The sequence below is a fragment of the Manis javanica genome, chromosome 2 (assembly GCF_040802235.1).
Source record: "Manis javanica isolate MJ-LG chromosome 2, MJ_LKY, whole genome shotgun sequence".
In the NCBI taxonomy this organism is placed as follows: Eukaryota; Metazoa; Chordata; class Mammalia; order Pholidota; family Manidae; genus Manis; species Manis javanica.
In genome coordinates, this window is record NC_133157.1 from 111,449,974 (window position 1) to 111,464,836 (window position 14,863).

Sequence of the window (14,863 nt, forward strand, 5' to 3'; positions counted from 1 at the left end):
TGAGCTCTTTATATATTTTGGATGTCAAGCCTTTATCAGATCTGTCATTTACAAATATATTCTCCCATACTGTAGGGTACCTTTTTGTTCTATTGATGGTGTCTTTTGCTGTACAGAAACTTTTCAGCTTATATAGTCCCACTTGTTCATTATTGCCTTTGTTTTCCTTGCCTGGAGAGATATGTTCAAGAAGAGGTCACTCATGTTTATGTCTAAGTGATTTTTGCCTATGTTTTTTTCTAAGAGTTTTATGGTTTCATGACTTACATTCAGGTCTTTGATCCATTTTGAATTTACTTTTGTGTATGGGGTTAGACAATGGTCCAGTTTCATTCTCTTAGATGTAGCTGTCCAGGTTTGCCAGCACCATCTGTTGAAGACACTGTCATTTCCCCATTGTATGTCCATGGCTCCCTTATCAAATATTAATTGACCATAAATGTTTGGGTTAATATATGGAGTCTCTAACCTGTTCTTGTGGCTCTGTTCTTGTGCCAGTACCAAATTGTCTTGATTACTATGGCTTTTAGTAGAGCTTGAAGTTGGGCAGATCCCCCCACACACTTTATTCTTCCTTCTCTGGATTGCTTTGGCTATTCGGGGTCTTTGGTGTTTCCATATGAATTTTTGAACTATTTGTTCCAGTTCATTGAAGAATGTTGCTGGTAATTTTATAGGGATTGCATCAAATCTGTATATCGCTTTGGGCAGGATGGCCATTTTGATGATATTAATTCTTCCTAGCCAAGAGCATGGGATGAGTTTCCATTTGCTAGAGTCCCCTTTAATTTCTCTTAAGACGTTCTTGTAGTTTTCATGGTATAAGTCTTTCACTTCTTTGGTTAGGTTTATTCCTAGGTATTTTATTCTTTTTGATGCAATTGTGAATGGAGTTGTTTCCCTGATTTCTCTTTCAATTGGTTCATTGTTAGTGTACAGGAAAGCCACAGATTTCTGTGTGTTAATTTTGTATCCTCCAACTTTGCTGTATTCCGATATCAGTTCTAGTAGTTTTGGAGTGGAGTCTTTAGGGTTTTTATGTACAATATCATGTCATCTGCAAATAGTGACAGTTTAACTTCTTCTTTTCCAATCTGGACTCCTTGTATTTCTCTGTTTTGTCTAACTGCCGTGGCTAAGACCTCCAGTACTATGTTAAATAACAGTGGGGAGAGTGGGCATCCCTGTCTTGTACCCGATTTCAGAGGAAAAGCTTTCAGCTTCTTGCTGTTCAGTATGATGTTGGCTGTGGGTTTATGATATATGGCCTTTATTATGTTGAGGTACTTGCCCTCTATATCCATTTTGCTGAGAGTTTTTATCATGAATGGGTGTTGAATTTTGTCAAATGCTTTTTCAGCATCTATGGAGATGATCATGTGGTTTTTGTCCTTCTTTTCGTTGATGTGGTGATGTTGATGGATTTTCGAATGTTGTACCATCCTTGCACCCCTGGGATGAATCCCAACTTCATCGTGGTGTATGATCCTTTTGATATATTTTTGAATTTGGTTTGCTAATATTTTATTGAGTATTTTTGCATCTACATTCATCAGGGATATTGATCTGTAATTTTCTTTTTTGGTGGGGTGTTTGCCTGGTTTTGGTATTACGGTGATGTTGGCTTCATAGAATCAGTTTGGGAGTATTCCCTCCTCTTCTATTTTTTGGAAAACTTTAAGGAGAATGGGTATTATATCTTCTCTGTATGTCTGATAAAATTCCGAGGTAAATCTGTCTGGCCCAGGGGTTTTGTTCTTGGGTAGTTTTTTGATTACCGTTTCAATTTCTTTGGTGGTAATTGCTTTGTTTAGATTTTGTGTTTCTTCCTTGGTCAGTCTTGGAAGGTTGTATTTTTCTAGGAAGTTGTCCATTTCTTCTAGGTTTTCCAGCTTGTTAGCATATAGGTTTTCATAGTAGTCTTTAATAATTCTTTGTATTTCTGTTGGGTCTCTCGTGATGTTTTCTTTCTCATTTCTGATACTGTGGATGTGTGTTGATTCTCTTTTTCTCTTAATAAGTCTGGGTAGAGACTTATCTAATTTGTTTATTTTCTCAAAGAACCAGCTCTTTGTTTCATTGACTTTTTCTATTCTTTAATTTTTCTCAATTAGTTTATTTCTTCTCTGATCTTTATTATGTCTCTCCTTCTGCTGACTTTAGGCCTCATTTGTTCTTCTTTTTCCAATTTTGATAATTGTGACATTAGACTATTCATTTGGGTTTGTTCTTCCTTCTTTAACTGTGACTGGATTGCTATATACTTTCCTCTTAAGACTGCTTTCGCTGCGTCCACAAAATTTGGGGCTTTGTGTTGTTGTTGTCATTTGTTTACATATATTCCTTGATCTCTATTTTAATTTGTTCATTGATCCATTGATTATTTAGGAGCATGTTGTTAAGCCTCCACATGTTTGTGAGCCTTTTTGTTTTCTCTGTAGAATTTATTTCTAGTTTTATACCTTTGTGGTCTGAAAAGTTGGTTGGTAGAATTTCAATCTTTTGGAATTTGCTGAGGCCCCTTTTGTGAGCTAGTATGTGGTCTATGTTCCATGTGCACTTGAGAAGAATGTGTATCCTGTTTCTTTTGGATGTAGAGTTGTATAGATGTCTATTAGGTCCATCTGTTCTAGTGTGTTGTTCAGTGCCTCCGTGTCCTTACTTATTTTCTGCCCAGTGGATCTATCCTTTGGGGTGAGTGGCATGTTGAAGTCTCTCAAAATGAATGCATTTCATTCTATTTCCTCCTTTAGTTCTATTAGTATTTGTTTCATATATGCTGGTGTTCCTGTGTTGGGTGCATATATATTTAGAATGGTTATATCCTCTTGTTGAATTGAGCCCTTTATCATTATGTAATGTCCTTCTTTATCTCTTGTTACTTTCTTTGTTTTGAAGTCTATTTTGTATGATACTATTACTGCAATCCCTGCTTTCTTCTCTCTGTTGTTTGCCTGAAATATGTTTTTCCATCCCTTGACTTTTAGTTTGTGCATGTCTTTGGGTTTGAGGTGATTTTCCTGTAAGCAGCATATAGATGGGTCTTGCTTTTTTATCCATTCTGTTACTCTGTGTCTTTTAATTGGTGCATTCAGTCCATTTACATTTAGGGTGACTACTGAAAGATATGTACTTATTGCCATTGCAGGCTTTAGATTTGTGTTTACCAAAGGTTCAAGGTTATCTTCTTTAGTATCTTACTGCCTAAGTTAGCTCACTTATTGAGCTGTTATATACATTGTCTGGAGATTCTTTTCTTCTCTCTCTTCTTATTCCTCCTCCTCCATTCTTTATATGTTGGTTGTTTTATTCTGTGCTCTTTCATGTTTCCTTTAACTGCTTTTAGTGGATACTTGATTTTATTTTTTGCCTTTAGTTAGTATTTGGTTGGTCTGCTTTCTTTGCTGTGATTTTATTTTCTCTGGTGACATCTGTTTGTTTAGTCTTAGGAGTGCTCCCATCTACAACAGTCCCTCTAAAATACCCTCTAGAGGTGGTTTGTGGGAAGCAAATTCCCTCAACTTTTGCTTGTCTGGGAATTGTTTAATCCCTCCTTCATATTTAAATGATAGTCGTGCTGGATACAGTATTCTTGGTTCAAGGCCCTTCTGTTTCATTGCATTAAATATATCATGCCATTCTCTTCTGGCCTGTAAGGTTTCTGTTGAAAAGTCTGATGATAGCCTGATGGGTTTTCCTTTATAGGTGACCTTTTTCTCTCTATCTGCCTTTAAAACTCTGTCCTTGTCCTTGATCTTTGCCATTTTAATTATTATGTGTCTTGGTGTTGTCCTCCTTGGGTCCTTTCTGTTGGGAGTTCTGTGTATTTCCATGGTCTGTTCGATTATTTCCTCCCCCAGTTTGGGGAAATTTTCAGCAATTATTTCTTCAAAGACACTTTCTATCCCTTTTCCTCTCTCTTCTTCTTCTGGTACCCATATAATACAGATATTGTTCCTTTTGGATTGGTCACACAGTTCTCTTAACATTGTTTCTTTACTGGAGATCCTTTTATCTCTCTCTGTGTCAGCTTCTATGCGTTCCTGTTCTCTGGTTTCTATTCTATCAATGGCCTCTTGCATCTTATCCATTCTGCTTATAAATCCTTCCAGAGTTTGTTTCACTTCTGTAATCTCCTTCCTGGCATCTGTAATCTCCCTTCGGACTTCATCCCTTAGCTCTTGTATATTTCTCTGCATTTCCGTCAGCATGTTTATGATTTTTATTTTAAATTCTTTTTCAGGATGACTGGTTAGGTCTGTCTCCTTCTCTGGTGTTGTCTCTGTTATCTTGGTCTGCCTGTAATTTTGCCTTTTCATGGTGATAGAGATAGTTTGCAGAGCTGGCACGAGTGACGGCTGGAAGAACATCCCTTCTTGTTTGTTTGTGGCCTTCCTCTCCAGGAAGAACAGCAACCTCTAGTGGCTTGTGCTGGGCAGCTGCATGCAGAAAGGGCTTCTGATTCTTGCCCAGCTGCTATGGAGTTTATCTCCACTGTTGCTGTGGGCATGGCCTGCCTCGGGCTGCTGCTCTGATATGGTGTAGCCACGTTGGAGGGGAATGTCTGGGAGACTATTTATCTCCATGAGGGGCCTCCTTACTCCCTGCTTCCCAGGGGGTTAGAGTGCCCCAAGATCCCTACATTCCCTGCTGCTAGACTAAGTGTCCCAGGACACTTACATCCAGCTGTGGAGTCCCTGTCCCTTTAAGACTTCCAAAAAGCACTCGCTTTTCTTTGGCCCGGGTGCAACGTCTGCAGGGACCCGCTCACAGGTCTTACTGTCCTGTTTCCCTAGTTTCCAGCACCTCACGCATGCACTGTGTCTGCACTCTGGTGCGGATGGCTGGGGCTGGGTATTTAGCAGTCCTGGGCTCCCTCTCCCTCCCCACTCCAACTCCTGTCCTCCTGCCCGGAGCTGGGGTGTGGGGCACTTGGGTCCCACTGGGCTGGAGCTTGTATCTTACCCCCTTCGCAAGGTGTTGGGTTCTCGCAGGTGTGGATCTGGTCTGGCTGTTGTCCTGTGTCTTCTGGTCTCTCTTTTAGAAAGAGTTTTCTGTGTTGTATTTTCAAAAATATATGTGATTTTGGGAGGAGGTTTCCCTGCTCTACTCATGCCGCCATCTTGGCTTCACCAGGTCAATGCATTTTTAAACTCCTGGTTTCTCCACACCAGATCCAGTCCTAGAGCCAGTCTATTACCTTCCCAGGCCACTCTAACACACTTCACATCAAGAGTGGAGTGAATGAACTAATCTGAGGACATCAAGTGTCACATAATACCTGCTTCCCAAAATCATTCTCTCCAGGCCCCTCCCAAAGTATCCTGACACAAAGTTAATTCTCCAGGTAAAAGCTTTTCTAGCCAACTTGCCTCACTCTCTTAGCAACAGTCTAATTCTGCCATAATAAAGATTCACTAGGCCTTCTTTTATTTCTCATTACACACACACTGCTAATCTGAAAGCAAAAACAAACTGGACAAGAGAAGTAGATGAGAGAAAAAAGATCACTCAAGTAGTTTGGGCATATAAACAAACAAACAAACAAAAGGCAGCTAGAATTCTAATTTGTAGCTTTCAGAGTGAAAAAGAACAATGACTTTGCTGAAAAATGAAGTCCAAATGAGCTCAAAGTAATGACACAGAAAAAAGTCTAATTTCTCCATAGATAGCCCTGATAACATGTTATTAAAATTTATTCTTAAATAATCAGAAAAAACTTTCTTATGAAATACACAGAATTTATTCTCAATATAATTTCCAAATGAGAATGGAAAATCCTTTTTTTTATCTTGACTATCTTTATTACCTATTTTATTATTTTATCTCTATTGTCCTGAATTTCTCTAACAACATACTTACCTGCAGCAAAGATGGACTGAAATACCATGGGTTATTTATCAGACTTCTCTACAGAACTATTTGTTTTTGTTTTCCCAGTTATCAATGGCTCCATATATGAGAACAAATGGATTTTTTCTCCACTTCTTGTTTTTATGTCACAGAAATGAGCCTTCATCCGAAACAATTTTCCATTCCAGTCTTTTACAAGTATCTCTTGTTAAGGGAGAGGATTTTTGTTTTTTGTTTTTTTCCCAACTGGGAAACTGTCTAAATTGTAATTTGAAGACAGTATGAAAAAGAAAATGAGAATATAGTTTACTAAGAAAAAAAAATTACATAAAAAATAAGGAGCTCAATAATTAGCAAATTTAGGTTCATTCTGAGACTCTTGCAGTCAGGCTTAAAGATGACAGGATAATATAGAAAAAAGCAACTTATTTTCCCATCATTCATTAAAATAAAAAGCATTTTGTAATTGTACAGAGAGACGGATGTTAGGAAGCCTTTAATTCTGTAGTTAAGTTTAAATATGCCCAATCTCATCAAAAAGACACATTCTTAAAAACATTTTTTCAGAAACTATGCAAAAAAATCCACAGCCTTAATTAGAATACACACACACACAATAAATAACAGAGTAAAATAAACACAGCTATGGACAATTCAAGCTTTCTACCAGTGCACGTATGATAGAAATGTGTAACTCTCAGTGCAGAATGCAGCTACTACAGGAGGGTAATGAATTAATAAAAACACATGGAGATGACTTCAAAAGCATCAACGCACAACATCAACTGTGGAAATGCCTGTGTTTAATGCACACATTTCTACAATTAGCAGATACAGTAGTTTGGGGGAAATATACCACCAGAATTTAAAGTTGAAAAGTAAGTAAGAAAAATAATAAATCACTCCTTTTTCCTAAACAGCTCAACCTGTCTTTGCTTTTTTTGCCTTACAGAACTCAAGTGCACAGACTGACTTCCTTGATTTTTCCCTTGATCACATAGAAAAATTGAAAATGAGAAATTGTTTATAGATTTATTTTTAGAAAAAAAGCACATGACTAAATTGTTTTTATATAAAATATATTACAGTGCTCAGAAAATATTATTTGGGAATATTAAAGTATCTTCATAGCATACACTATGATTAGTAGATTAGTAGGTTAGAACAAAATAAAGTATACATGTCCTGCTTATCCAATGTGGACATGAGAAAATGTATCACTGATATGATTTGATACATGAGTCCTTCATTTTCCAGTATATGAGTTACTTTCCAGAACTAAACAGAGCTCTATAAAAGTAGTCTTTTCTATTTTGGTCTTCAAGAAAGCTAAATATTTGTTCCACAAAAATAGGAACATCTTAATAGTATCTTCATGACCTTGAAAGTAGTAAAAGCAAATTTCAAAACTCACTTCAAGCACAGCAAAACTGGAGGCTTTCTACTTTGCTGGTATGACTGTTCATTAATAAAAATCCTTTGGCAAAAAGATCTGGCAAATTGAACTGTCCATTTAAATAACTACTTAAGTCAAAAACTCCACTTTTTAAAAATCTGTCTTAAATCACTTAAAATAATTTTAATCTTTAAAAATTTAAAAAGATATCTTTAAAAATGATGACTGTGGCATATTAATTTCAAAAAAGCTGTGTAGGAGAAATGGACTTGTGAAAACACTGAGACTGCCAGAACACAGCAGGCCCCTTACTCTGCGCTCCGACCCCCACTTGGGCCCTCAAACTTCGTCCTGCTGATGCCAAGTGGGCTTGATTGCTGAGATACCCTGATCATTTTTTTTTCTTTCCTTTAAATCTTTTCTTTTTTTTTTTTAAGGTATCATTGATATACACTCTTATGAAGGTTTCACATGAAAAACAATGTGGTTACTACATTTACCCATATTATCAAGTCCCCCCCATACCCCAATGCAGTCACTGTCCGTCAGTGTAGTAAGATGCCACAGAGTCCCTACTTGTCTTCTTTGTGCTACAGCATGAATGGAGCTAGAGGGTATTATGCTCAATGAAATAAGCCAGGTAGAGAAAGACAAGTACCAAATCATTTCCCTCATTTGTGTAGTATAATGAGGAAACAAAAATGAAGGAACAAAACAGGAGCAGACTCGCAGACTCCAAGAAGGAACTAGTGGATACCCTGATAATTTTAAACATTCTCTTAAGTAGAAATGCACAGATTATTTGTCTAAATTTTTCATAACGGCAGCGTAATCCTGGTAGAAAACCACTGTGGTATGAATTTTCTCTGTTGTAATTCTACCATGCCCAGACAAAAAAAGCACTTTATTTTGCAGCCTGCCCTCTTAGGGCCTGAAGACCAAGAGAAGTTCTGCTGAGTGATGCTGGATCTGCCCAGCTAAGCAGGTACTTCCAGTCTTCAGTTACCATGAATAGATTTATCATAGGTATGTATGTATAGGGAAAAAACAGTATATATAGGGTTTGCCACTCTCTACAGTTTCAGGCACCCCTGGGGGTCTTGGACATACCCCCTGCAGAGAAAGAGAGGCTTAGTGTACACATAAATCTCAGCCATGTGACTAAGCACTAAAGCAACTACACGGTAAACTGTTGCCACATGACCCTTGGTCTTGTTGGAGTGATTCAAGAAAGGATGGAGAAAAGCCATTGAGCACTAAGAGTTTACTTGGAAAACAGGATTATAGAAAATCTGAGTTGGGGTGCAGACAGACCCAGAGGGCATTGCCCCAGAGAACAATAAGGAGCCTTTTTTATATGAAGGGAGATGAATATTCACTAAGTGAAGTTAGGTTTCAAAGGCAACAGGTGGAGTCTCCCTGGTATTTGGGATTGCTCCACTCTCACCTCAGTTGGGGGAATTTTTTACCATAGTTGGTCCCCCGGAATTGTCGTGGTGTCAGGAGGTGTGATTTTTACTATGCTAATAAGGAAGGGGCATGATTTTTACTATGCTAATGGGTTTGGGAGTGAAATTTTGGTCAATTTCTCCCTCATGTTGGAACTAGTCAGTCTGATCTATATTTTCACTACACATGCCATGGGAACAGGTGTCACAGAACGTGTAGAATGTAAGCAAGCATTGACCAAATTTCTCCTCCCTCTCCCTGCTTATGTCTAGCTAGACCTACTCTATCAAAATGGCTAAGGGAGGAAAGTACTGACTCACCATAACTGGCTTTATCCGCTAGGTTGGGGCAGTCAGAAATGAAATCACACTCCTTGCTGGAGGAAATGCAGCCCGTATCCTCACTCAGCATAAACCCAGCTTCAAAATTAAGAGGCAGAGAGGATAAAACATCCTTTTCTTCAACACAGAAATGGAATGCCTAACTCCTTCATGAACACTAGTTTTTAAATGTACTGAAGATGAAGAAGCTAGATAAAAGGCTAACTCACATTACAATTTGGTATTTTCATCCTGTGGATGGTGCTCCAAATGTAAATATGAGGCTAATGCTCTAAGGATTGCTCTGAGGTGCTGTAGCTGTTTGCATGCTAATCAAAGGCCTTAATTCAAGTGAGGACCAAGGTAAATCTCAGGCCATTCTGACCCACGAATTCAAAATAACTCAAAACCAGTGGAACTTGGCCTATTTTTTAACTCCCCTTCCTAAATTTCTACAGGTAGTAATACTAAATTCCATAAAGGAGACCCCATAATTGCCTATTGGTCACATTTGCAAAAACAGAGAAGTTTTTGTTTTCTTTGTGTAAAACCATTGGCCTCTCAGGAATAATTCATCTAATTTTGGCCTACTTAGGATTATGCCCTAACCAACTGAGCTGATGTTTAGACTAAAGCACACATAAATGAGTTTTGAGTTAATTGATGAAAAAAATTATCTGTAAGTGAGATCAAGTACTCTCAGAAATTTCTGCTAAGGTTAACTTTAGTGATAATTTAAAACTTTACACTTTTGCCTCCAATTACATTCTTTCAATGTCAAACTTAATGCCTCTTTACTATTCCCGTTTTGGTGATGCTATATTTGATTAGGTAAAGGAAAATATTTACAGAAATAAGGTAAAGCTGGTTAACCATCAAAAAATCATTATTCATTAAATCTGCTGCTTTGCATTCCTCAGTGTCTCAGAACCACACACACACAGAGTGCAGAAAGGCTAAGTTTATGACATTTATTCTGAATAAAGTAAATACATATTAACACAAAATAAAATTACTATGTGGAATTATACAATCTCAACAATGAAAGATGTCTTTAATAAAGGATCTTTAATTAAAAGTTCTTTAACTTTTTAATCCACAAAGTTCTCCTACAACATACTTGATTTAATGCATTTAGCTGCTGGAAGAACACAATTTTTCCATTAAAGAAAATATAACTTCAAAATGTGCGACATGCCTGATTGAAGCATGCAAGTATTTCATCTGTACAAAAAGACAAAGTAACTGCAGTCACAATGTGTGCTGTTCTGATGCATTCTCAGAACCTGTATGATGGTTAGACTTACAAATATGCACATTAGACTATATGAGATCCATTTTCATTACACTCTTTCCATCCCTTAATTAAAATTCTCTACAAAATATTTAAATAATTAAATAATTTAAATAATTAGCCAAACTCTATCTACTTGAAAATACTATGTTTTGAATTTATAAAGAATTTTAGAGTTAAGATTTAAATTTCTGGCTGGCCTTAAGTCACCTTTCCAAACACAATACATTTTTGAACTCCTAGGTGATTCTGAAACATGAAATTCATTAGATATTCATTTGAAGTGCCAAAATCAAAGAAGAAATGAATTTTTATAGAACTGTTTTTAAAACATGCAAAATTTTTTCATAATTCTTATAATTAAAAAATCTGTATGTGACAAAAAAAATAAATAGAACATTACTGGAAGAAAGTCTAAGACCTGGACTGTGATATATCATGTTTTTACTTTTGTGGGTAAAACTGCAGTATTTCCAGAATCTCTTGCCTGGCCTTAGAGTATCTCCATATCAATAGGTATTTCTAAGGGGTGGAGAGAAGTAGTCCACCTCCATATCAATAGGTGATTACCAGGGGGAGAGAGGGCACACTGGGGACCAGAGAGGTTTGGTGGGGTCCTTTTTGCAGCCGGTTCACAAGAGTCACAGGCAAGCAGAAGTAGACAACTGATGTAAGCAATAAACAGGTTTCTCCCAGTTTATTTCTCCCTTTGACTGATTCTGGATGCAAAGGTTATTTACCCTGGGGTGGGAACATATTTTCCCCCCAAGAGTTACACCTTCATTTTTAAAAAATGTTTTAGTTTTCAAGGACATGTGATATAATCCACATACTGGCATTAGTTATTTTGAGCTATTTTATTGAAAGACTCTAATATGTTTTGTATTTTCATATCAAAAAGAATTAATCATTTCAATGCTTACAATTGCAAACTACAAGAAAAACTTACCTTTATTTAGTATGCTGGTAGCTGGAAGTAACTTATGTGAAATTGCACATTCCTGGGAAATACTGATGTCATCTAGAGCAACAGTAGCATTTGATGATAAAAGAGTAGCTTCTAAAATTAACTGAAATTACCAAAAGACAAATTATTAAAAATATACCATGAGGTAAATGTCATAATCATGTCTTTGGGAGAACCTCATTTGCATTTGTCCCATCTTCCAATCTAATTTTAGAAAATTGCTTTGACCAGACATTCAAATTATAAATATATAAAGTCATGACTGCTTTGACAGTATCTTATGTAACCTTAATATCTTAGGTAATCTTGTTTCAATTAAAAGTTATAACATTCATCACTACTGAAGTGTTTCCTTCCCATTGGAGTCATTAAGAATCATATGCATTTAAAATGAGCTCTTTGGGGTAATCAACTGGGTGGTTTACAACTCAATTAAATTGAGATATGAATTCATTTATAATAGATCTACTGGAGGCAATAATTCATTTTCATATCAGAATATTTAAATATTTATATATATTATGTACACATATACAGAAACCTTATTAGATAAAGCATACCATCAATAACCACAGCAGTGGTTAATAATATTCATATGCTAAAGTACTCAGAAGCACCTACTTTAGTTTAATTTATTCTAACACTGAATAATGACTGATATAATTTGTTTTCTTTTTTGTTAATCACTCACATTATTGTTACTCTATGAGCTTAAAAAAGAAAGAAAAAAATGTTTTAATTATGTCTGAATTCTAAAGGACTTATAGCAGGCCCACCAGTCCAAGACACAGCTAGGAGATAAAATGCATCTCCATCTTATCTGGGAACATTTGTGATCTTAAAGATTTTACATTCACTTGGTATGATCCATTAATTAAACTATACTGGAGGTGCTATACAAGAGATATATATAAGGTACTAGGATAATCAAAGAAGAGTCCTTTATTATTTCTGCTACAAATGTGAGAAAGAATTTGATAAAAGATTTGGTAAAGAAGTAATACTAACCCTCAGTTTTAATTGCTGCTTAAGAATGTCACTTTAAGAAACCTGTAACACTATAAGCTAAAGCAAGATAGATGTGAACATGTGTGGTATATTCAGAAAACTCTGGGTGTTATAGGATGATGGAGGTCAAGACACATTACCCCAAAATACAGTACCTTGACATATTCAGTATTTCAAGCTGAAGGAATTTGAGAAATGGCATGTACAGGATGGATTTCTGATTTTTCCCTTAAGCTTATCATAACACTCTCACGTGAGAGGTGTGCCCTCCCTATACCTGGAGGAAAGGCGCATCCTTCCATCTGAAGAGAAAGGGACCCAGAAAGGAATCTGAATGAACAGGCCTTGCTAAGTTTCCCCAGCTTACTCCACTTAGTACATCTTTTCATGGCCATCCTAGCATGGAACCTAGCATGGAAACATCGAGAATTAAGTTTCTTCAAGTCTTCTTGTCCTTACCAAGTCCTCATATCAGTAAAATTTACAGTAAGCAGTTTTGCATGCTTTTCTCCTATTAACCTGCTTTGTCAGTTTAATTCCCAGACCTAGCTAGGGACCCTAAGACGGCTGAAGAACACATTTTCCCCTGTATGTCAGAGCACAGGATTTTAAGTGTATAACAAATTAACCAAGTAATAGATGAAAAGGATTGATTGCATGAATTGGTATGACTCAGATGATGAGCAATTCAATAGCTTCTATTAAAAAGAAAAATAACAGTACTAAAGTTATGCCTACTTTTCAGCATTTACACTAGAGAGAGACACACATAAGCACACACATGAAGGTCTTTGCAGGAATGTTCACATCAACGTTGGTTATGATAGCAAATGAATGAAAACAATTTAAATGTTAATCAATAAATAAATAGTTATATACAATTGACTATTATGCCAGGTAAAAAGTAGTATCTATTGCTATGTGCTAATATGGAAAGACCTTTAAAAAGTGTATGAGTAAAAAAAAAAGTACAGAAAAATTTCATAGTATGATATTACTTAGGCTAAAAACACAGAACGGATTTGATTTCCAGATATATGTGGAACATATATACATGGGTCTATAAGTAAAAATAGTGTCTATATTTACCTCAAGACACAGACTTACATACAAAGTGAAGATAGGAGAAACTATTGCTTTATCTATAGTTTTTGCTACCTTACAATGCAATGTATATGATTTTAATGATTTTTAAAATCCTGATTGGAACTGGTTTCTATAGAACCTTGGCCTTCATACAAGAGGCAAGAAAATGGTAACAGGTTTTAAAGAAGGATTTTGATGAAGTACGTACAGGCATTGAAATTGAGGAATATATTATGCTTAACATTATTAGTTATTGTAATTTATTGTGGACATCTTTAACCTTTAATGAATTTTCCTTTTGTTCATTATTATAATATATCCTGAACTGACATCAATCAAAATACAGGTGCTTAATTCTGCAGACTCATTATCAAGCATTTGTTGACCGCCACCTTTGAAGGCCTATGTTACTTAAAAGAAAGGCTGAAAAGAAAGATAAGGTGCTTAGGGCACTTCCTAAGTCTGTGAAGGGAGTGGGTCAGCACTGGGTGAGCTGACGTTAACTATGGGAGGAGTTCTAAAATGTGATTATATCATTTTGTCCGAAGAAAACCATGAGACTCTTAGATATTCATATTAAAATGTAAGTATTAAACAGCTTCCACAGCTAAACAAAAACATTAAGTCACCTACACCTCTGCTTGCTCACTTCTATATATTTAGATTCAGGACCATGAGATGAAAAATTATACAATTAAAACGTACCAAATTTAAAAAGAAAAACGGTCACTTTCTCTAAGAATGCATAAATAATACACAGCTGATTTAAAAATCATCTACTACCTATTTTTTATTGCTTGTTTTAACCAAGCTGATCTTTTGATTTGTGACCAAAGGCAAGTTCCCTTTAGGAGTTAAAGTAGCGACAAATGGTCAGTAGTTGAGAAAGGTTTTTCAGAAGAGATTTTCAACCATGGATGAAGGAAGAGTGAAAACTTCATTTTATAAGAATCTCAAGACAATTTGAGAATTTAAAACTCAAATTATATATATTTCCCTTTGAAAACTATTTTTCAGGATCTTGCTGAAATTTGTTTTATTCAATTGTATTATATTATTCCCTGAATGAGCAAAATCAGTTCTTGTTTTTGCTTCAGGAACGCCTACAACTTGTAAATGTTGTTTATAATGGAGTGATTCCTTTTTACATCTGCAAAATAAAGGGAAGCATTTCCAGAGAAATACTCAACTAGCATATTTATATTTTGGTTTTTGATATTTTCTTTTTAAAAAGAATAACAAAAATGAATAAAAATGAATCTAAGACAAAATGGAGAAAGTAGAAACATAAGAAGTAAAAACTGAAATTCAGTAATTGTTGAATGATGGTTGTATTAATAATAAGAGCAATAGCAACCTTTTATTTAGGGCTTACTACATAGCAGGCACATAACACTTGTTTTCACCATGGGAATATGGCGCTATTTCCAACCTCATTAAAGCAAAGGAAACAGAAGCTTAGAGAGCTGAACTAATTTGTTGAAGGTCAA

The 14,863-nt window shown here is 35.9% G+C and overlaps 1 protein-coding gene across 9 annotated transcripts in view; it reads right to left on the reverse strand.

Annotated features, from left to right (window-relative positions):
- MALRD1 (MAM and LDL receptor class A domain containing 1) overlaps positions 1 to 14,863 on the reverse strand; it is a 672,837-nt gene that overhangs the window by 563,869 nt on the left and 94,105 nt on the right. For all 9 annotated transcript variants that reach the window (XR_012127984.1, XM_073229124.1, XM_073229120.1 and 6 more), the window contains exon 14: positions 11,262 to 11,382. Coding sequence is in view for 8 of the 9 variants with exons in the window: in XM_073229124.1 (XP_073085225.1) it covers positions 11,262 to 11,382 (121 nt within the window). In the remaining variant the exon portion in view is untranslated. The remainder of the gene's footprint in view (positions 1 to 11,261; positions 11,383 to 14,863) is intronic.